Below are 21,155 nucleotides of genomic sequence, written 5' to 3' on the forward strand. Positions count from 1 at the left end.
ACAATGACAAGTAAGTTCATATTAAATTAAGGGGTTTTTCCATGGTTCCTTCAGAGGCACCACTGTTCAACAGCATTTAAGGGAAGGCAATCTCTTGCATTCAGTGCATGGCACTAATTAAAAACAATTGTTGTTGTAATTAAAATACTTAATTGCACTGTTCTCTGGTGGCAAAGGTAGTGTATATCTTGGGTCTTTCTATTAGCTCAGAGTGGGAACACTGAGGAGGTATTTTGGTAAAAACTATCTTTGTAGCCTCTGGACACAAAAATGAAAGTTCTTTTGGTTAATTTCATTAGCTTAATTAATTTGGCTAACTTCATTAATCAGACTTTTATTAAAACCAATGGAAAAAAAAACCTAGAGTACTGCTGTTGTGTTGATAACGGTTTTTTAAAAAATGCTTATTAAAAGGTTGTTGATACCCAGACAACTTTGGAAAACATTCTCTGTAGAAGCAGGGAGTTTTTATATGCCAAGCTTGTCTTTCACTCTGTTGTCTTTTTGATTCCTCTTAGATGACTGTAGAAGAAAAAAAAAAATAACCAGCTTGCAGATCGCAGCCTGCGGGCACTGAATACCCTGCAGCATTGGGCTAGCTTGTCTGCCTCCAGCACCCTGAGGGTTTCAGCACAAAAGTCTCTTCAGCACAAAGAAAAAGGGAGAAGTGAAACTGAGATTTATGAAAACCAATTGCCAAATAAGGAGTTAAACTTGAGTCAGCTTTTACCTTTCCTTGAAGAGTCGCTGGTGGAAACCAGCCACAGAGTCAGGGAGGAAAGGTCAAGCGCCAGCAGCGAGAGATCAAGCCTGGTCTGAACACCAGAATAGTTTTCAGGTTACCCCCTGAGTAGAGTTAACATCTTTCATTGCCTTCCTATGCACAGCTAATTGCAAAGTTGTTTGGTTTTTTTTTTTCCTGATAAGCCATTAATTTCAGAGCATAATTGCATAGATCTTTAACTTCGGGAAATAATAGTTATTTTTCTTTCTCTCACCAACAGTATTTCAAAAGATGAAGGTCAGTGTGCAAGGAGACCTAGATACACACATAAATAGCTGCTTAGTTACACAGTCCCTTAAAAGAAAATGCATTTGGAAAAACATTTTTTTTTCTGTTCCAAAATCAACTTTAATTCCATGCGTATCTCTGTATTAACCTGTCTAGCACCAGTGTGCTGTTTACATCTTTAATTACCGAAGAAAAACCCAAGATGCTTTTCTGCAGACATGCTGGACCATCCTCTAACATAGGCAAGTATTTTAATTCATTGAACTGGGCATGTGGAGGCCTGTGCACTTGGTAATGCCTAGACGCTGCGGTCGGTGTTGTAGGTAAGACCTCTCCCACAGTTAGCATCTGGGTTGTAGGATGGTAGGACTGTAGGATGGTAGAACTTCCAGGCTGAAGGAGGACAGACGCTTAGAGGGAACTGTAAATTTTGGCATGCGAGAGGTTGTGGAGGATCCTTTTCCCAAACTGCCCTGTCGAAGCAGCTTTGGCATGCTGTCATCTTGTAGTCCACAGGCTGGAAAGTAAAGGATGCAATGCCAGTGCTGGAGTGCTGAAGGATGGACTTGGGCTACTGTCTGAGTTTAGATCCTGCTGATGTAAGCAGGTCCAGCGGCAAGCAAAAGCAACACTTCGTATTGTAAGTGACTGTCAGGATTAGTGGAAGGGTATTCTTAAATTTTGGAAACTGTATATAATTAGGGCTTGTTCCTTCATATGTAATAGCCTTTAGTATCTTTGTATCTTTCTCTTAAAGTTAACAAATATTCCAATCTACCTGCTAAAGCAGCATATATCAGTAATCTGACTCAATCCCCAAGTGATGTCTTTGTGTCAGATTTTGAAATCCTGGCTGTGACCAGATTAACAACCACAACAAAAAGCCAGAGTTATAAATAAAAATTAGTGTGTTTACACACATCTGCAGTGGGATTGCACAAAATTAGCAGCATTTTGGAAAATCAGAGAAAAGAATGGTGGAAATAAATTGTACCTGATCCACCCAGAACCTATTCTAATCTGAGATTTTATCCATATGATTTTATCCATATGTGACAATACTAGGACAGCTTTTGCATCAGGTCTGTAACTAAAGATCGTTTGTAAATCCATTAAATTTATATGTTTGTTAGAGGCAAATAAGAACTGAATAAGGGAAGGTTGCCAGAGATGAGAAAATATTAAGGATTTAGGCAGACCGTCACTCTGCAAATGACTGTGCTGATGGAAGCCAGTACTATGGTGTTTTTGTGCTGAGAGCTCTTAATGACAGCTGATGGGTCCTTAATGAAAAGGTAAACTAAGAAACACTCAAGGCATCTGTGAAAGGGATGCGCGCTTCTCACTCAGCCTCAGTCCACAACAAGACACTAACAGGGACATACCCAGACTCTTGCGGGGTCAAGCCATAGTTTCCTTTACCACTTCTTCACCCGTACCCTGCTGTTTAACACCAGAACCCTCTGCTTCAATGTGTCGTGCCTGCAGATCCACTAGCAGAAAAATCTGCATGAGCTCTCCTACAGCTATCTCATGTGAATCGGTTGGGCTGGTTTAGACAGCCTAAATAGCAATCATGTTGACTCAACAGATTTTGTCTGAAATGGTTTAGTAAGCCCTTGGATGAGTATCTCCTCTGCAGGTGTAAAGGTGCAAAGGGGAAAAACGAGGAGTTTAGGACAGGTTCTTGATAATTTTCCTTTTCTACTGGCACGGTTAGATGTGTGTCATAATTTAGCATCACTCAGGACCAAGCTACGCAGTCTGTCGCTCACTCCCCCCATTGTCTAGTACTAAGGAGCTGACTTGATATGAAAGTTTCTGGTTTGTATTTGGGCTTATACAGGGAGGGGCCACATCATACAGCATTCACCCTTTTCTCATTTGACCAAAATCCCTCTTGCTTCACACCTCACTCTAGATCTTCGGTCCCTTCACTGCATTATTATTATCACTGACTGAAGACACAGCCCAAGAGCTCAGGACACTTTGAAAAGCATTAAGTCACACCAGGCACCCTGCTTCCTGTCTGGTGTTACATAAGAATGAAACACTGGAAGGAGCCACCTGGATCATAAATTTCTGCAGGTTTCCATGTCATATACCCCCAGCATAAAGTCATGGAGTTCCAGTCTACTAGTATTGCCGTTCCCTGTACTCACTGCTAAAAATTTTTTTGAAGGACCACATTCTGATAGTCAAAACCCAACCCCAAATTTCTAGCCCTGGTTAGTTGGAGCCAGAGTCTGTTGGTTATAACATGTTGGTCCCAGAAAGGGAAGCATTAACCAGCATCCAGAGCACTCCAGCAAGTCAGAGGTGCCAAGATGTGTTTAGCTCCAGCATTTCATCAGACGGAAGTGTCTCCCTGGGCAGGTGGCTCAGATGCATCAGTGGGACTTAAGCAAAGCAACGTTTGCCCTGGAGCCTACGGACATATTGCTGGTGGCTGCAGCTGACACCGCCTCACACAGTTCCCGAAAGAGTTATAACAGCATAGTACTCACTGGCTGTATGTGTGTTCTCTCCAGATTTATCTACACTCTGCTGTCCCTTATCTAAAAAGATACTGTTCCCTTCTCGTCTGCTTCACATCCTTTCTCATCCTCCATGGTTCAACCTCAAGTAATCCTCAGCATCAGCTTCACAGTCTTTCTGCATTCCCTCTTGTCACACCCACAAAGCTTTTCTTTTGCCCAAGTTCTGGTACCTTTTATCCCAGCTGAGGCTTTTTACCTTCACAGACAGGCAGCACCAGAAAAATGAAACAATATTCATACATACAGAGGATGGAGGGACCTACCATGGTTTTGAGACACCTCTGTGCCTTCCTTATCCTGCATTGCCATGGATGTTGGCAAGATACGCTAAAACCATTCCCAAGTGATCATGGGCAAAGCTCTCTGTCTAGAAGTCATAGAATCACAGAATGGTTTGGTTTGGAAAGGACCTTAAAGATCATCCAGTTCCAATTCCCCTGCCATGGACAGGGACACCTTCCACCAGACCAGGTCACTCAAAGCCCCATCCAACCTGGCCTTGAACACTTCCAGGGATGGGGCATCCACAACTTCTCACAACCTTCTCAAAACCTGGCATACAGCCTTGTGTGCCGGCTACTCTTCGTGCACATCCAAATGGCAGATGCAAACACACCAGCAAATACAGGTGTGTTTGAAACATGTTACCACGCTTTGGCCAGTACCATCCAGTTGCATCATTCTGCTTCAGTGTGGTACAAGTCAGACAGTACTACTCATGAACCGTACCAGGTGTGAAGGAAAAAAAAAAAAAAGAGATTAATATTGTTCAACTGTCATTCCTTGTAGTTAATTGTGGAGACACTTTTTCTTTTTTTGCTGGATGCCATGTATCATAGTTCAGCCACAACACAAGCTTTTATAATAAACAAAATAATTAAAAAACCCACATCCTAGGTAAAACATAGCTGTTGATGCTTATCAGCTCTTCAAGTTAAGATACGCTGAGGATAAAAAAAAAACATTGTTTTTACTTATGATGTTACCTGTACGGCATGTGTGCCTTCCTGTAATCCTGTCATTTTATTTCCCATGCACATAATGCCTTTACTGGTGTGGATTCCCAGAGCTTCCTTGAAAGGTCAGTAATTTCACTTCTCTTGTAAACAGAGGAGACAAACATGGGGCTCAGAGAAGAACCTGCCCAATGTTACATTAGAAACGCTGTGGCACAGATCATCTAGAGACCAGGTTTCCTGTTTGTGTTTCTGATACAAAATCAGCCTTCGCAGTGTTGCTTTAATTTAGATGATGAACGTTTTTCAATGTAGAGAAGAGCAAACTATATTTTTCCTTTGTGTATATTCCTCACTTCCTTCTCTGTAACATCGCTACTGTATTTCAAAATGTCACATTTGAAAAGCAAGGAAACATAATGTGATTGAAAAAAATGTGGTTTAGGTATATAATCATGTTTTGCCAATTTCCTATCCAAAATTTTAAAGCATTTATAATGGAGATAGCATGAAAACCTTCTTTCTTCCTTTGTTTCTTCTTCCCTCCCTTCTTTCCCTCTTTCCCGCTCCCTCCCACAATGCAGAAAGCATCAGTACCTGTGAATATTTTAATATGTGACTAGTACATTCATTAATTCAGGTCAATGTCCTCTACCTTCAATTGCATTATTTACAGACCTTTCACAGTTAATTGCTCATTTTTTGCAATAGCGACTGGAATTTCCTCTTGAGGGTCACAAAGGCGCCTGTTCTTGAATCTGCCATTTCCTCATTGTGAAGACCACCAAAAAAAAAAAAAAATGCAGAAGGGTCAGTAACTTTTAGATTAAACGATGCATAGAAACAAAACTGAAAAGCAGAACTAAAATCCTAATCTGCAAACTCAGTTTCAGTATTCAAATGCACTCTGTCAGGAAAGAAATCCTGCTCAGTGTTTCCTTTTTATTTTGTCAACATTTAGTTACATTAGAAAATTGACTTAACTATGTAAAGAGAAAAGCTGTTATTTCAAGTACCACACACAGGATAAAGTGCATGCTACGTACTATTACTTTGTAAAGGGAAGGTTATTTACCCTTTGAGAAAAAACATTTCAGAACCAAGCTAAGGTAACCACATGCATTTAATAAACAAATCAAATCAAACTTTAATTGAGTTTTGCGTTTCAAAACAGGGAAAATATCAAAGTTAAGCTAAACAAATTAAGCATAAAAAATAAATCTAATTTACTGAGTAATATTTTGTCAGATTCTCTGTGGAGTCATAAACTCAGAGAAATTTAGCATGCAGATGAGAAATAAAGAGGAGGGAAGCAGGCGGATGAACTGTAGTGGGAAAGAAATCGTAAGTTAATTCAGGATGCATTCTGCCTAATATTGATGATGAAGATCTAAATGAGAGCTCTTTAAATCGTACGTGTAGATCCAAGTCCTGGCGTCATTCACATTCTAACCTCAGATCTCATATGCTCTGCTGAAATACATAAAGCTTGCTTCGGATAGTGAAGGAAGCTCAATTTGGTTCTCTGGCTTTTTTATAAATTTTGCTCAGGGTGTCAGAGTTAGGCAGCAACACTTTGTGAAGTCTAACGTTAACAGGCTGACTCCCTTGTTTACCCTGCCTTCAGTGCCTGAAAAATAAAACATAGTGCAACAATAGGGTAAAAACACCAACTATGGAACTGACAGCCAAGAAAATTCAGCCAGACGATTTGCCCTTGTCTGCTTTGTGTTTATAAATGTATCACGGAATGGCTTGGGTTGGAAGGGACCTTTGAAGATCATCTAGTTCCAATGTGAACATGAGTACATGTTGGAATCACTTATGAACTGATTGCACTCTTTTCTAGTCTGCTGTATTAGTAACAAATACTGCACTCTGCAGCATTACAAAATAAACCTGTAGCTTCCTTTCTGTTTCCTTAACATCGGTAGAAAATCAGCACTGCTGGTATCCTGACGGGTATCTCTGGAAGAATAGGCTGAAGATAGGAGCTCCTATTTATTTCAGGGGCTGTGAAAGGAATTGAGAATACTTTGCTACTTCAAAAACTGGGCCACTCACGAGCAAAAAAAACTTCATGCACTAATTCTCAGGGCAAAGCTTCTTCAGCGGCTCTCGGAAGTCTACGCAAAATTAAACATGGCAACATGAGGCTCTAGTCTGAGCTACTGCTTCCCTGGGAAGCAGGAGGAAAGAACAGAAAAGTGGTGTAGGCTGGGAAGAGTCTGCAGAACTGGGCTCTGATGTCTGTCCCTGGGACAGGTGGGGTACAGCCTTCTATCCTGCCCTGTCTTGCCCTGTCCTATCCCGTTCTGCCATGGTGGTACCTGCTACCTCGCACAACTACACTGTTTTCTTGTGACAGCAGCTGTATGCAGTCCAGCCTTCCCAGGTCCTAGAATAAGCAAAATTTGAAGCAGAACACCGCTATTTTGGCCATCAGAGGAGTCTGCAGCCTTAGGAGCCATCACTGTTCTCTAAGACCAGAATAAGCCTGGCCTCACCCATTTAAGCAAATCGTTCATTTGGTGAAGTACATAACAGGCGGCTAATTTTAGACATACGCCTATGAAAAAGGGTGTTTGAGGAGTCCTGAAAGCTTAAATGCAGAGCTCAGTGATTTTGCAAAAGGAAGGATGTCCACAAACGGAGACCTACACACACGCGGGGTGTGTTCTGTGGCCAGGAGTGAAGATGTCTTGCAGGCAGAACTTTGGTGTGCTCTCCTGCTTAGCCTCATCGGTTGTGAGCAAGACGTAGATCACAGAGAGCTTTCCATTTGCACTGAAAAGCATCTGGAAGGCAAGGTAGCGTATACTGCACTCCACTGTGACACGTTCAGCCTCCTTTGCGAAGCTGTATAAACTGCATTTCTGTACACAGTCTATTTTGGCGATACCGGCACGAGGATTCACTTTGCTTACGTGTTGACTACAAGTTCAGTCCCGTGAAGGGAGCCGCAGGCAGTGTTTGTCAGTGGGCAAAGCACCCCTCTGTATCTGGTGAGAAGACAACTTGTGCAATTATTCTTTCCCACATCCTCTGCTACATTTTGCAGGTTTTGAACGCTGTTTGGAGTCACTGTGCAAGAGATAAGCACATGAGCTGTGCACGGCTCCGAATTTCATGGTAATATTTGTCCTAGATGCTGATTGCTGCGAGATGGTCAAATATTTTTGCTGACCAGAGCAACATCCATTCTGTCACAATAGCTGCTGCTGGGTAGAGTAAGGGAGAAAGAGAATAAAAATTTGCTAACTACGTTGCACTTGGAAATGTTGCGCTTGGCTCATTTATACAGAGGTTACTTTTGTTGCAGTTTTTACCGTTCCACTTACTCCCGCCTGTAAAGCTACTTTAAGATAAAAGCAGTGTAAATGGGGGGTCAGCTGGCCTCTCGGTTTTGAACATCGCATCCTTTTCTCAGTAAGAGCGGCAACGGGCCCCGTGCCCATCCTCACCCACAGTTTCCAGAGCCACCCAAGAGAGATCGCTAAAACGCGTCTCTGCCACCTTTCATAAATCCGCTTTCCATTTAAAATTCAGCAAAACCGTCATTTACCGGTAGCTGAGCGGGCAGCCTCTACCCCTCATTTCGTTGAGCCCGTACCAGCAATGGTATCAGGGGAATCGGTTGCGCCATTCCCGTCCCCGTCCACCTCGCAGCGGCACAGCTGGGGAGGGCAGGGCTTTTTTTTTTTTTTTTTTTTTTTTTTCCTCTGCCCCGCTGAACCCGGAGCCTTTGTTCTACCTCAAGCGAGACCATGAGATCCCTAAACTAGAGATTCGACACCTCAGGCTTCCCGCTCACGGTGGCGGCGACCCACTGGGCTACCGGGGTGCCGTTTAGCGGGACGGTTAGCCTGGGCATTTTAAGGGGCGGAAGGCGGGTTTCCATGCTTGCGGGGTGCAGAGGCGGGCGTCGCCAGTGCCCAGCACTGCTCTGCCCTTCGGGGAGGTCAGGGAGCGAAGCAAAACAGGGGCGGGGAGGGGGCCGGGGACCGCCCTGCCCCGGAGAGGTCGCCGTGAGGGACCGGGCGAGGCGGGTCTCGCCCCCCATCGCGGGAAAGGGTCCGCCCCCCCCGCAGCCCGGCGGCCGAGGTCGGCTCCCGCGCCTCCGCCGCTGCCGCCGCCGCCGCCCCCCGTCCGCGGCGAGGCGGGCCGGCGGGGCCGGGGGGCGGAGGAGGGGGAGCGGCGGCGCACGGCGGCGAGGTGGCTCGGCAGCCCTCCCGGAGGAGCCCAGCCCACCTCCGCCGTACAGGCACCCCCCCCACCACCTCCTCCTCCCCGCCCCGAAAGAGGAACTCCCCGCCCGCCCGCGCGCAGCCCGGCCGCGGCAGTGGGAGAAGCGGCGGCAGCCGCGGCAGCGGGAGCAGCCCCGGCCCCCTCCGCCCAGCATGGCGCAGCGGCGCCCACCGCCCGCCGCCGCCTGAAGCGCCCCGCGGCGCCGAGCCCAGCCCGCGCCCATGGCGGCGCCGCCGCCGCCCGCCCTCAGCTGGGCGCTGCCCCTGCTGGCGGCGCTGGCGGGCGCCGGCGGCCCTCAGAGCTTCGAGCTGCCGGGGGCCCCCATCGACAACATCGAGGTGAGCGGCGGCGGCGTGCTGGTGGCGGGCGGCAGCTGCCTCTACGAGCTGCAGCCCGAGCTGCGGCCCCGCCGCCGGGTGGTGCCTGCGGCGGCGGGGCAGGGTTGCGGGGAGCCCCCCGGTATGCGCAGCAACCTGCTGCTGCCCTACGAAGAGGCCAGAGGGAAAGGCGTGCTGCTGGCTGGCTGGACCCAAACGGGCGGCACCTGCCAGGTGTGGGAGCAGCCTGCCTACCGGCAGCGCTTGAACCTCAGCGAGGTGGTCAGCTGCCTGCCCGACGGCTCCACCGCTGGTGTCGTCTTCCAGCTGGCCAAAACCTGGTACCTGGCTGTGGCGGCCACTTACTCAGCCGGCCGCTACGGCAACCACCTGGACTGCGAGCCCTCCGAATCGGACGAGGCCACTGTCATCACCTTGCGCAGCATGGACGACCTGGTATCCAAGGAGGAGCTGGGCATTATCAAGCGCAAGGAGGAGCCTTTGCACTTCGTTGACGGGCTCCAGTGGGGGGACCATCTCTTCTTCCCCTACTACAGGTTGAAGGCCAGGTTGGGCAACGACACGGAGCCACCCAGCATGGCTGTCCTGCGCCAGCTGCGCACCTCGGAAGTTGGACTGACTTTGCAGGGGCACGTGTACTTGGACTGCGGGTGCAGGAGCCTCATCGTTTCCTCCAGCCTCGTCCGCCAGCGCGAGCAGGGCTGGTGGGTGGGTGTTTTCCGCCACAGCCACGGCACCAAAGCCTGGAACGCTACTGCCGTCTGCATCTTTGGGATGGAGGAGGTGAAGGAGCAAGCCTGTGCATCCACGCACTTTGTCACCAATGAGAAGAGCTGTGTAAGTCTGGCATCATTTTGCTAAGCTTTCCTTCTGCACGCTGTTGTGGATGTTGTTGTTGTGGCTGGTGTCGCTGTATGTGACTCATGGGATGTCCCTGACCTGAAGGCACGTGAAGTTCGCAGGGAACTTCAGAGCTGTGCCAGGCTTTGCACATCAGCCCTGGCTCCATCAGCCCTAAAGATTTCTCCAGCGCTTTCTGTTTCTAAAAAGCTGATCCCTTATCAGATCCTGGAGTGTCCTTCCGACTTACATCTCAGTAAAGATGTGTCTGAGGAAACACCTGAGGGCATCCTGGGTCAGGCCTGAGTCTCGAGCTCCTCCCTCAATGTGCTCTTTTCTGTCAAGGCTTAGTCGTACTTCATTGTCTTTTCCATACAGCGTAGATAAAGCATCTCCTTCCGTATTCTGTGCATTCGCATCTCATGTCATTGCAGCTACATCAGAAATGAAAAAAAGCCCATCAAACTGACTCCTGTGCACTGGGCCGTGCACGCTGTTATCCCCATTGCTCACTGGTTATTTATGGTTGCCTGTTCGGTGGTAGGTGTTTCCCAAACCTCCCAGGATTGGCCTTGCTGGAGAGGGCTCACAGCCACCCCCCCAAACCCATATGCTCTGCAGAACAGCAATAGGTGGTGAAGTCTTTGTTGTTGCGGTGGTTACATTTTCACAGGCAGTGGTATCCCATGGAGATCCCCTGGTCACCTACTTCTCTAACACTCTCTCTTGAGCTCCTTCCTCTTTTTCGGGGAGAGTGGTGCACATGGAGGGCAGGGTGAGTGAGGCTACCAGCTTTGCTGTGGCCTCGGTACCTAGTGAAGAAATGGACTAAAAATGAAATTCAAGAAGCTAAAAATATAATTCAGGAGAAGAAGATGCTTTTGCAAGTGCCGTCCATGCTTTTAAGTCACATTCAAGAAGTCTTTTCAGAGCTGTGGCAAAAGGAACAACACTAAAAAGTATCAGGGATGACTGTAGGGGGTCAAGCAAGCCATCACAATGCAAGCCCTGGCCTTTTGCAGCTCCCCCACCACACGGGGACTTTGCAACTTAACCCCTGAATCCTTGCTGTGTTACAATGGGAGTTTGTTGGAAACTCCTTGAAAGAAGTGCTGTAGATTTACTGTCACCCGTTAGCTTCCCAAATCTAGCCCGAAGCAGAGAGCAGTGCCGAGATTCTTCCAAACACAAACTACCCAGGGGGCACATGTCGTTCAGTCTGCTCATCTCCCTGCTGAGTTGCAAGACTGTTGCCAGTGTTAGAGGATGTAGTTCTGAATGAGAACCCCATATGTGGGTGAAAACTGTGCTGAAGTAAATAACAAAACTCTCGCAACAGAGACGGAGCCAATCCTTTTCCACTGCCAGTTTATAGCTTACTGCATGATTTCTGTGCTCTCACAAAGCAAATTTGCTGAATGAATTCGAAGTCTCATCCTCATCCCAAAATACCTGCTTACCAATTGGGTTTTTAATTTGTATTCCTTGTTCCTAGTTACTTATGGAGCAGATCCTTTATAAGCTTTCCAAAGCCCCACACTAGAAATTCCCAAAGAGTCTCATGGATTTCGTAGAGTAACATGATGCAGGTAAGGTGAGTTGGGTATTCCTGTCTGACGGGTGTTCCTCTCAATCCCCCATCCCCACTGCCTCCCAGTGCCTGAATATGAAAAATCAGTGATCCACTTGTTTAAGAATTGGTCTGATTCAGATCAGACTCCGGTGACTCCAAAGTTCCTTTCATGTCCCAAAAGGCTCATCCCTCCTGGCAATGTAGGTTAGATTTGGGTGCAATACTGAAGAATCCCAACTTTAAAAATTATTTGAAGGATTGTTTGCTTAACATTATGTCCCTAGCTATGGTGATGTTATTAATCGTGATATTTTGGCACAACAATAAATACAGTTTACCACCAACAGGAAAGTGGTATTTTAATATTTTGTGAGCTAGAAGGACATCTAATTGTTGTGTAGTAATATGACCTGTAACATTGCATGGCTAATTATGCTCCCTGTTTGAGCTAGTTGTGTGTGCTTATGGTGTATAAATATAGAAATAAATGCATGTAGTTCTGCTTTAATATGGTTTTTATACTACAGAAGGTTAGACTAGGCTATTGCAGAGTAAGTTTGGAGATGACAGGCCCATATGCTACTGCTTCTGGGTTGTTTTAGTCCAGATCCTTCTACCGTCTCTCACCAAATCTTGGGAGTCCCTACAAACCTGGAACGTGCTCGTCTTCGACTCAGAAGCGCGTGGGCTTCAGCACCGGCAGGAAGATGGTGCGCAGCGCGTCCGTCGGTGCACGGCTTGTAGGAGGAGTGTGTGCTATAGCTGGCAGTGGCTCTGGCCAGGAAGGAGTGCCTCGTCGCACGGAGCTGTCACCAGTACGTTGTAGTACAGTATATAGGAATCGCAGCAAGCAGCAGCACTAAAGTGTGCTTTGAAGTCCAGTCTTTTAAAGACGGCACTGGTACTGAGCAAATTAATGTGTTGCAGCGTTGGGATTAGGTGTGGGAAAGGAGTGCAAGACCCGTGCAGTGTTTGTGGCAGGTGGACCATACCGAATATCAGCTTGGCTTTTGCATTGCGGATGCCGTGTGTTGTATGGTGCTGTGGGTCTCAGTCTTCTTTACTGGCTACACTTAAATTCTGGAGTTTAGGCATGAGTGAGGTACACTGATCCTGATCATGGGCATGGACTGTCAGTTTATGTAGGAATTGAAAATACGATTTTTTTTTCACTGTAGGAATACAATTTATAGTTAGAGTATACTTTAGGGAGCAGTGGCAGTTTGTTTTTCTTCTGATCTTGTCATTCTTCAGATTTCTGTAATTATTCTGATTACCCTTAGGCAAGACATCCTCTTACCTGTCTGCACTCACGCGGCTGCTTGTATTTGCACCGTGTTGGCACTGTGCTTCTCAATAGTACACGGCAAGAGGGACTTAGCCTGAGGAATCTGTGGTCCTGAATTCCCTGCTATGCTACTGCTCTGTGTTCTACTCTGAACTCGTTCCTGTAAGGTACTGAGCTTTCTGGCCTTAACCCAGGAAAGCACTTAAAGGCATATTTAATATTAGGTGTATAAGTAGGTCCATCACCTTCAAGGGAACTGCCCGGGCATTTAAAGTTAAGCATGGACTCAAGTACTTCACTGGATTGGAACCAAATTGCTCCACATCCTATAAAAACTCATTGTAGGTGTGTAATCTCTTTAGCCTCGCCTTGCTACTTAGGCCAAAATTGACATTTGCATTCAGTTTTGGAGTCTGTCATTGAAAATTAGTGATTTTTGAGATCCTTGCTTAGCAGCTTTGTCAAAAAGTAGGTGACTGCTACAAATTTTAGTGGAATTGCTGCTTATGAGAACTAGCTAATTCTGTGTTCATTTTGTGCAGTAATGTGCACAAAGCATTTGTTGAATGTGTTTATTCTGGATATATGTAATAGTGGATTCACAGAGACATGATCCCAAGCTAGCAAGAGGCAAGTGACATCTTAGATGTAGTTTACTCTGAAAACGTTTTGCAGTTTAATATTCAGCTTGTCTTCTGATCCACACGTCTTTTAGTTTTGATTATATCTACTTATACACACTGTCAAGGTGTATGCGTTAACGGGCTTGCTAGCATAACCTGCATGTACGTAAGCACGTCTTCTTCACAGTTTCCGTAGTTAATAAATGTGAATTTGCCCAATCTCACTCTCCATTTCTTTTCAGAAACTTGACTGAACATGAACAAATGGTTTTGGTGGATCACAATTATGAAATCGAAGCTCCTTAGCCAGTACGTAGGAGGAATGGTGGAGTTTTTCACAAACTTGCTCCAGTAGCTAGCAAGCTTTAAGAAGGCCTTTCCTTCTGTTGTTTCATGGCTGAACAGGAGCTACTAGAATCTCAGATCTCTCCTAGAGATCCCAGGATCTTGTGGATCACAGCCAAAGTGGATGAGTAGAAGAAGTGGTCAGATTAGAGAACATCAACAGGAGAGAGTTGTGGGATGTTACCTAACCACAGAGACAAATCTGGAAATCAGTTTTGCCGTTAAAATAGTTGCATGGGAAGAAAAGAATTCTACAATTTTTGTGGGAGAAAATCCAAAAGCGTGTTAGGCATATATGTGTAAGACAGACGTTGCTGTGGTTTATATTAAGATGTTTATTTTATGATGTGCAAAGGCTAAGTAGCTGTGATAGCTACTGAATGATAAGCTATCTTGGTTGGGTTTTTATCTGCTCTTTAATGTAAGTGAAGATATATAACAGTCTGTTCTTTGAATTTTTGCATTTTTCAGCGGATGATAAATATGTGGGTTGGTATATGCCCATTAATTTATTGAGCATAGTTGGGATCCTCAGGCAAATCTTAGCTAGTGTAAGCTCTACTGAAATGAGATTTTGAAGTTAACCAGAGCCACATCAGTTTAATCATGGCCATTAATTTGCAGGAATGACATTTGAATTTGTGTGGTAACTCATCCCAAAATGATTCATGGTCTTTTATTTAAGGAAAGAATTACAGACTTCTAAATATCATTTAGTATCAAAATTGATCCTGTAATTAATTTTCTAGTAGTAAAGCCATCTCCTGTGTATTACTAGACTGCTAGTATTTCATCTGATGTTTGACAGATTTCTACAGTTAACATTTCTGGAGTGAATATTTCTGTCCAGTTACAATGAGTTTTGAGTTCATCCCTGTTTTGTGTATGAAGTCAGCCACAGGAGACTTGTAAACTCTCACACTGTCGGTAAGAAGAGTTGCTTTTAGTCATCTGGCTTCACTAGATGTTCTTAGCGAAAACACTTGAGACCCTGGGGGGCTTTTGAATAGAGGACTTGCTTCCTTGGGATCACAGAGTCATTCAGATTGGAAGGAACCTCAGAGGAGGTCTCCAGTCCAGCCCCCTGCTCACAGCAGGGTCAGCTCTGAAATCAGACGAGCTTGCTCTGGGCTTTGTCCTGTCGGATCTTGAAACCTCCAGGGATGGAGACTGCACAATCTCTCCGCACAACGTCTTCTGCTTAATTGTCCTCATAGTGATGTTTTTAAATCTCCTGTCCACTAGAAACCTCTTCTGTTCATAAGCAAGGATCTCAAAAATCACTAATTTTCAATGACAGTTTGTGTCATTGTGTCGTGTTGTCCTGCATGCACTTCAGTCAAGAGCCTGGCTCTGTTTCTCTGGCCCCTCTGAAATTGTCTCTTCTGTAGGCTGAACTAGCCCAGTTCCCTCAGCCTCTCCTCATAGGGTGGGTGTTCCAGGCTCTGACCATCTTAGTGGCCCACCGCCAAATGCACTCTGATTTGTCGAAATCTGTGCTGTACTGAGGGTCCCAGAACTGAGCGCAGTATCATAGACACAATTGAACATGTGCCAGGTCAAAGAGAGCAATCCCTTTCCTTGCTCACTCTGGCTACGCTCCTGTTGATACAGCCCAGGATGCTGTTAACCTTCACTGTTGCCTGGGTATACCCCTTAGCCTGCTGCCCTTCAGGACACCTGCGTCCTTTTCAGCTCCCCAGCCTGCACTGTCACAGGGGGTTAGTCCATCCCAGGTGTATTACTTGTTCAGTTTCTTGGGGTTCTTGTTGGCCCATTCCTCCAGCCTATCTAGGTCTCTCTGAATGGCAGCTCTATGCTCAAGCATAACAACTCATTTTGATGTCATGTGCAAGCTTAACTCTGAAGCTTTCAGTGTCTTCCTCCAGGTCATTGATAAATGTATTGAGCAAGACATGTCCCAGGATAGGTTCCCTGAGGAACTCCACTTGTAACCAGTGTCTAGGTAGAGTATAAACTGTTAACCAATACCCTTTGAGCCTGATGATCTATCCAGTTTTTCCATCCAGTAGTCCTCATGTCTAAACTGTAACATGTCAACTTGGGTACAAGGATGCTGTGGGAAATGGTGTCAAGAGCCTTACTGAAGTCAAACTAAATGACATCCACTGTTCTCCCCTCCTCTTCCACAAATCGAGTCATTTTATGATGGAAGGCAATCAGGTTGGTAAGGCATAATTTATCCTTGGTGAATCCATGCTGGCTTTTCCCAGTCACTTTCTTCTTCTTATGCCCAGAAATTACTTCCAGGAGGATGTACTCCATGATTTTTCCAGGGAAAAAGTGAGACTGACCAAAGTGTAGTTCCCCAGGTCATCCTTGTCTTTTTTGAAGATGAGTGCAGTATTTGCCTTTCTTCATTTTTTGAAGACATCCTCTGATCTCCACATCTTCTAAAATAAGAGAGAATTGCCTTACAGTGTCATCAGACAGTTTCTCAGCATCTTCCTGCAGTTCCCATCTGCCCCCTTTGGACTTCTATAAGCTGAGATTTCTTAAGAGATCCCTGGCTTAACCCTCTTCCCATCCTGGTAGTTTCTCTTCTCCTTGAACTCTGTAGGTATAAAGGACTGCAATCTTTTTGCCTTCATCTTTGTATGGAGGGAGTCTCCAACCATGGTCATCCACCACTTCCTCTTGCTTTCTGCTAATACTCTGTTAAAGCTCACTTGGTTTCAAAGCCTTCCTTAATGGAGCTCATTCTCCCTCATTGGTTATTAGGACACTTTGTCAATTCTGTAGACTCAGATCTGAGGGCAGAGAAGGAGTGTTTCTGCTGCTGGAAGAAGTCACAAATTGAGTCACAAATTTCTAGCCATCAACCTCTTGCTCAAGTGTAGCCTCTGACTGTCCCTCCTGCCTTGCATCATGAGGCTCAGGATCTTGCTTCTGCAAGGTCTCTGTGAAGATCCTATCATTTCCTGGTCATCCTCCCTGATTTTTTCCAGTCTGCTCACCTGGCATGGTTGTTCTACCTAGCATTGCTATGCACTGCACAAATTAAAAAAACCTCATGGAAATAAAACTTTGGAACAGTTAATCTCCTCATTCCGTAGCCCTAATAAAGGCTCGCTGCATGTGCCCGTACTTAAGTTTGTTACCCTCTGATGTAATGAAAAGTAATGCAGGAGGTTGAAGGGTGATGAAGTTAAGAAAGAAGAATGAGGTTCCAGAAGTTTCTTCCTTCTAGGAAAAACATCTATGTATGTTGTGTTGACTATTGCTATACGCTGCTCACAAGTCTTCTGTCCTTTTGTATCGCTGCATCTGTTCATTCACTCTGATGCTCAAACCCTTTATTTTTACTTTTTGGCCAGCTGCCGTATGTTGAGTGCTGCGTGAGCTAAAAATGCTGCCCTTCCCTCGGAGGCACGCAATGTGAAATAATCAGGAAGAAATCAAGACAGAAAAGCAGCAGTGTGAATATGGTTGCTGCAGCTGGAATCATATGGAGAGAAATCTGAAAATGAGATGCAAAATAGAAAATGAGTATAAATAGCTTTCATGTCAATAACCAAACAGCATAGGGGGTGAACTTAAAAGCAAAATGTAAGTTAATTCAGGAGTTCTCTGGGTTTACCTGTGCACGTGAGATTTTGGGGGACTATAGAATAGAACAGAGGATGGAACTGAAGAATTAAAAAAAAAAAGAAAGGTCTTCTAGAGCATATTTTCTTTTCTTTTGCTTTTCTTGTTTTTGTATGAGCCTGAAAATCTTACAGGATAGACAGAGAGATGATCATGGAGGTGAGTGACTCTTAAAGTATAAAGGCAGTTTAGACTATAAATGCATTTTAAGGATGGATTTAGCTGTGAAAGAAAAAGCTTGGGAAGGCCCTACAGTGCTGTAACCCCATTAGTCACAGTGGAAGAGGTAAAAGGGCTTGTTAAAAAAATAAATGCACATGGAGAAGGGATGACAGAAGGGTGAAAGCAGCAGCTGCACCCTGGAGGGAACAGGCAAGCTGGGTAAATAGGTTGCGAAAGAGAGAAGGCGTTTTTCTGTTGTGACTGCCCACCATCTAAATGCCCCCTCTTCTTATCTGGATTAGCTCAATGTTGCGTTGACCCTCCCTCCAGCAAGTGGAGTGAGGGGAGGAGGCTTCCACACTTGTCAGTATTGGTTCTTCAGTCAGATGCGGAGGATGCACTGATATGACACTAGTTATTTTACTAGTATGTGGGTCAAAATAAAATCTGGCAACAAAGCTTTTCAGAGACTGGGCGAGTCTTCTCCTTTTCTGTGATCTTATTGTACAAAGTCTGCGGGGAACCTAGGGTGGTTTGTTTTCCTTACACTACTATATGCTACTCTGCAGAAAAAAAAAAATATACGTATATATCCTAATTCTAGCGGAAGTTAAAGCCTGTAAGCTTCACCTTCTCACTCCTTAGCCTGAGTGAAGGTTCATTGTGTGTACCAGTCCTGGAGTTTTGTTACCTTCTGATCTAATAAAAAAGTGAGTTAACTTTTTCCGCCTTAAAATACTTGCAGTCACTTTTCCCCCCGTATATCTAAACCAAACCTCCATGGTACTGGAATCTCATGCTAAGTGGGTTTTACTGAAGTTCTGTGCCAGTACATGAGAGTTCCTATGTCTTCTTCGTGCTCCATGAAAAAAAAAAAATCTTTAAATATGAAAGTTAATCAAGTCTTCTTTTACTCCAAGTCACTGTTCTTGCAATCTAATTAAAATAATTCAGATGACTGAAAAATATTTTAATTGACTTAGGATTGCGGTTTAAAAAAAAAATTATTTATTTGTGGAAGGACTTTTGGGGTTAAGCCAGCATCCTAGCATGCAAGAGAGTTGAATTCAAGTGTTACTGTGTTATGGATCTGCTTCATAACTTTGAGAGATGCCTTCACCTTTCTGCAAAATGTCAGTTTTAATGGTCCATTCTCACACTTCGTCTCATGCATTAAAGTGAAATAAGATCTTGCACTCATAGGGTTCCTGTAGGTTTAGGAATTCATCCTTGAGGCTGAGATCCTGGGCTTTGTAAGCTGACCTACTGGGCTTGTTCCCAAGGAGCTGGTCCTACCTGAGCTCTTCCCCTCTCGTCTCCATGCCTGCTGCTCCTTTGTGCCAGGACTGGTGTCTGTGCAGTTCATGTGGCGAGGAGAATCACTCAAATGAAGGTTTAGGCAGGTAGGTAGATGAATTTACAGGCCATTTTCTAGGCACATCGTTTCCTTAACCAAGACCACTGGAAAGCATTGTACTAAAGGAGGTGAAGGGGTGGGAGAGCTTGGCAGGGGTTGGACCCATTTGGAGAGCAGGTGGGATCACACCTTTGGCAGTATCTGCCACGGAGATTGGCTTAAAGCAGTTACAGGACTGCAAAACTGAGATGCTGCTTGCTAGGGAGGTATTTGGGCTGGTAGGGATTTTAGAGCTGAGACTATCTCTCACCTGGTGAATGACCTTATTCTCACACATCAGACCATCCTTTCAGCGCTCGATCATCTACAGTCGGGGTTATCTCATTTGGTTTTTCCTTCCACAAGATACAGGCATTTCCTGCATGATGTTTTCTCTCATGAGCTGCTTACATGTGTTCATCACTTAACTTCCTGCAGCTTGAACAGAGAACTGTAGGTAATGCTGATTTTAAAGTTCACACAGATATGTTTATGTTCTCCCTGACATTAATGTTATACTGTTTTATCTCATTTTTATATTTATGCAAGTCTCAACTTCCTTTAGTGTAAAGCAGGAAACCAGAAAGGGGTGGATGAAGCTCCGCATTTTCTGACGCACACGTACACAAAAATTCTGTGTTTGAAGTGCCTCCTTTCTCTAGAGTATTTGCATGCCTTTAAAAGTGGTTGCTGAGTGTATCTGTAGCCTTCATCATAGGTGCCGTCAGGAGGTGGCAAAGCGTGGCTTCATTGAGAAGAGCTGGCAATTCAGAATAAGCCCAGGGTATTATGTCCCAAAAAAGAGAAATTCTTTTGCAAAGTAACTTTGCTGCTGTTAGGCCAGGTCTGTGTCCCACTGAGGTCAGAGATTTAGCTGCAGTAGATGTAATCTCTATCACAGGCATGACCAGTTGCCATGTAAAAAAAAATGACGAGTTTCCTGTTTCATGTGCCATTTCCAATGATATGTTGCTCTGAAATTGTGTCAGAATTAAAATGCTACCCAGAGTATTGTCTAAAGTTGAGTTCTCTGAGAATCTTTCCAGGGATTCTTCTTTCTCTTTTTCTTAATGTTTCTTCAGTATAGATGAATGATTTTGTAATCGCTTTCTCTTACATCTGGTTTTCAGGACGCACGATCAATCAAGAAATTACCTACCTTGATTCATTCTGGATTAGTGGCTGTTTATGGCACAGTTGTTTTGAATCAGATAGTTCTCTTTTTGGGAACAGATGATGGACAGTTACTGAAGGTAAGCTGGATGCAGTAGTTCTTTCCTTCTCCATCGGCTGCTACTGTGTTCAAGTGGGTGAATGTTTCCTTTTTTAGGCACTGTATGATAAACAGATATAACCCCCTGAATCTCTATTTCTTTTTTTATTTGTTTATGAAGTAACTGCTGTATTGTTAGTTGGAGAGCATGATAACTTTCAAAAGCAATTATGTACCCTGCTTAAAATTCATGGAAACGTTTCGTTAAACTGCTAATGCCATATCAATTTATGGACTGTGGAGTTCTCGATTCCTCTGTCTTTTGTTTCCTTCCTTGCTTTGATTTTCCAGTAGAAATATTATTAGATTTTGGGACCATATTTACTTGTTTGTTAGCCTATCTGTGTGATGCAAATAGCTGTCTGTTAGAGAGAAAAGTCAAGATGCATTTTGCCTTAGCTTCGAAATAGTTGACCTATGCTAGCTTAAATCAAACACCTGGAAGTGAAAGTAGTCTCATTATCAGACTTTTCAGCCATCCAATTAAATGTCTTTTGTGCTTTAATTTTTTTCTGGGTTTTGCATGAATGCGCATTTCCTGTCTACACTGCCAAAGATTACTCTTGTTTTTTGTTTTTATTAAGCAGACGGTTGGAGAGAAATGTAGTAGAGAGCTTGAAAAGCTTTTCCCCATTTGATTTCACTGTGCTTTTAATAATGAAAAATGAAATTGAAGGCTTCTGTGTCTCCTTAGCACAGTAGAGACCATGAACATATCTCCCTTGTTTAGTGATGTTTATGGAAAACCTTATGTCAGTGTTGATGTGCTTATTAACTTGCAAAATAAAGTTTCTGTGGTCTCTGGTTCTCTTGAATTCTTTGCGAAGGGTGGTGGAAAACTGTAGAGTTGAGCAAGGTAAGAAAAAGAAATACCACCTTGGATGTATACTCACAGAAGCCACAAAGAAACTTCTGTCCTGAAGAGAGTTGTCAGTAACTTGCATAGGTCTCT

General features: G+C 44.6%; 2 protein-coding genes across 3 annotated transcripts in view; both read left to right on the top strand.

The window, feature by feature from the left end:
* Positions 1–18,409, top strand: part of MRPL42 (mitochondrial ribosomal protein L42) — a 221,131-nt gene extending 202,722 nt beyond the window's left edge. For both annotated transcript variants that reach the window (XR_015258882.1, XR_015258879.1), the window contains exon 7: positions 18,396–18,409. The gene's annotated coding sequence lies outside the window, so the exon portion shown is untranslated. The remainder of the gene's footprint in view (positions 1–18,395) is intronic.
* Positions 8,978–21,155, top strand: part of PLXNC1 (plexin C1) — a 66,658-nt gene continuing 54,480 nt past the window's right edge. Inside the window, exons 1-2 of the mRNA XM_086741786.1 lie at positions 8,978–9,931; positions 20,061–20,183. Coding sequence (XP_086597912.1) covers positions 8,978–9,931; positions 20,061–20,183 — 1,077 coding nt within the window. The remainder of the gene's footprint in view (positions 9,932–20,060; positions 20,184–21,155) is intronic.

The sequence above is a fragment of the Chlamydotis macqueenii genome, chromosome 1 (genome assembly GCF_036417535.1).
Source record: "Chlamydotis macqueenii isolate bChlMac1 chromosome 1, bChlMac1.mat, whole genome shotgun sequence".
Taxonomy (NCBI): Eukaryota; Metazoa; Chordata; class Aves; order Otidiformes; family Otididae; genus Chlamydotis; species Chlamydotis macqueenii.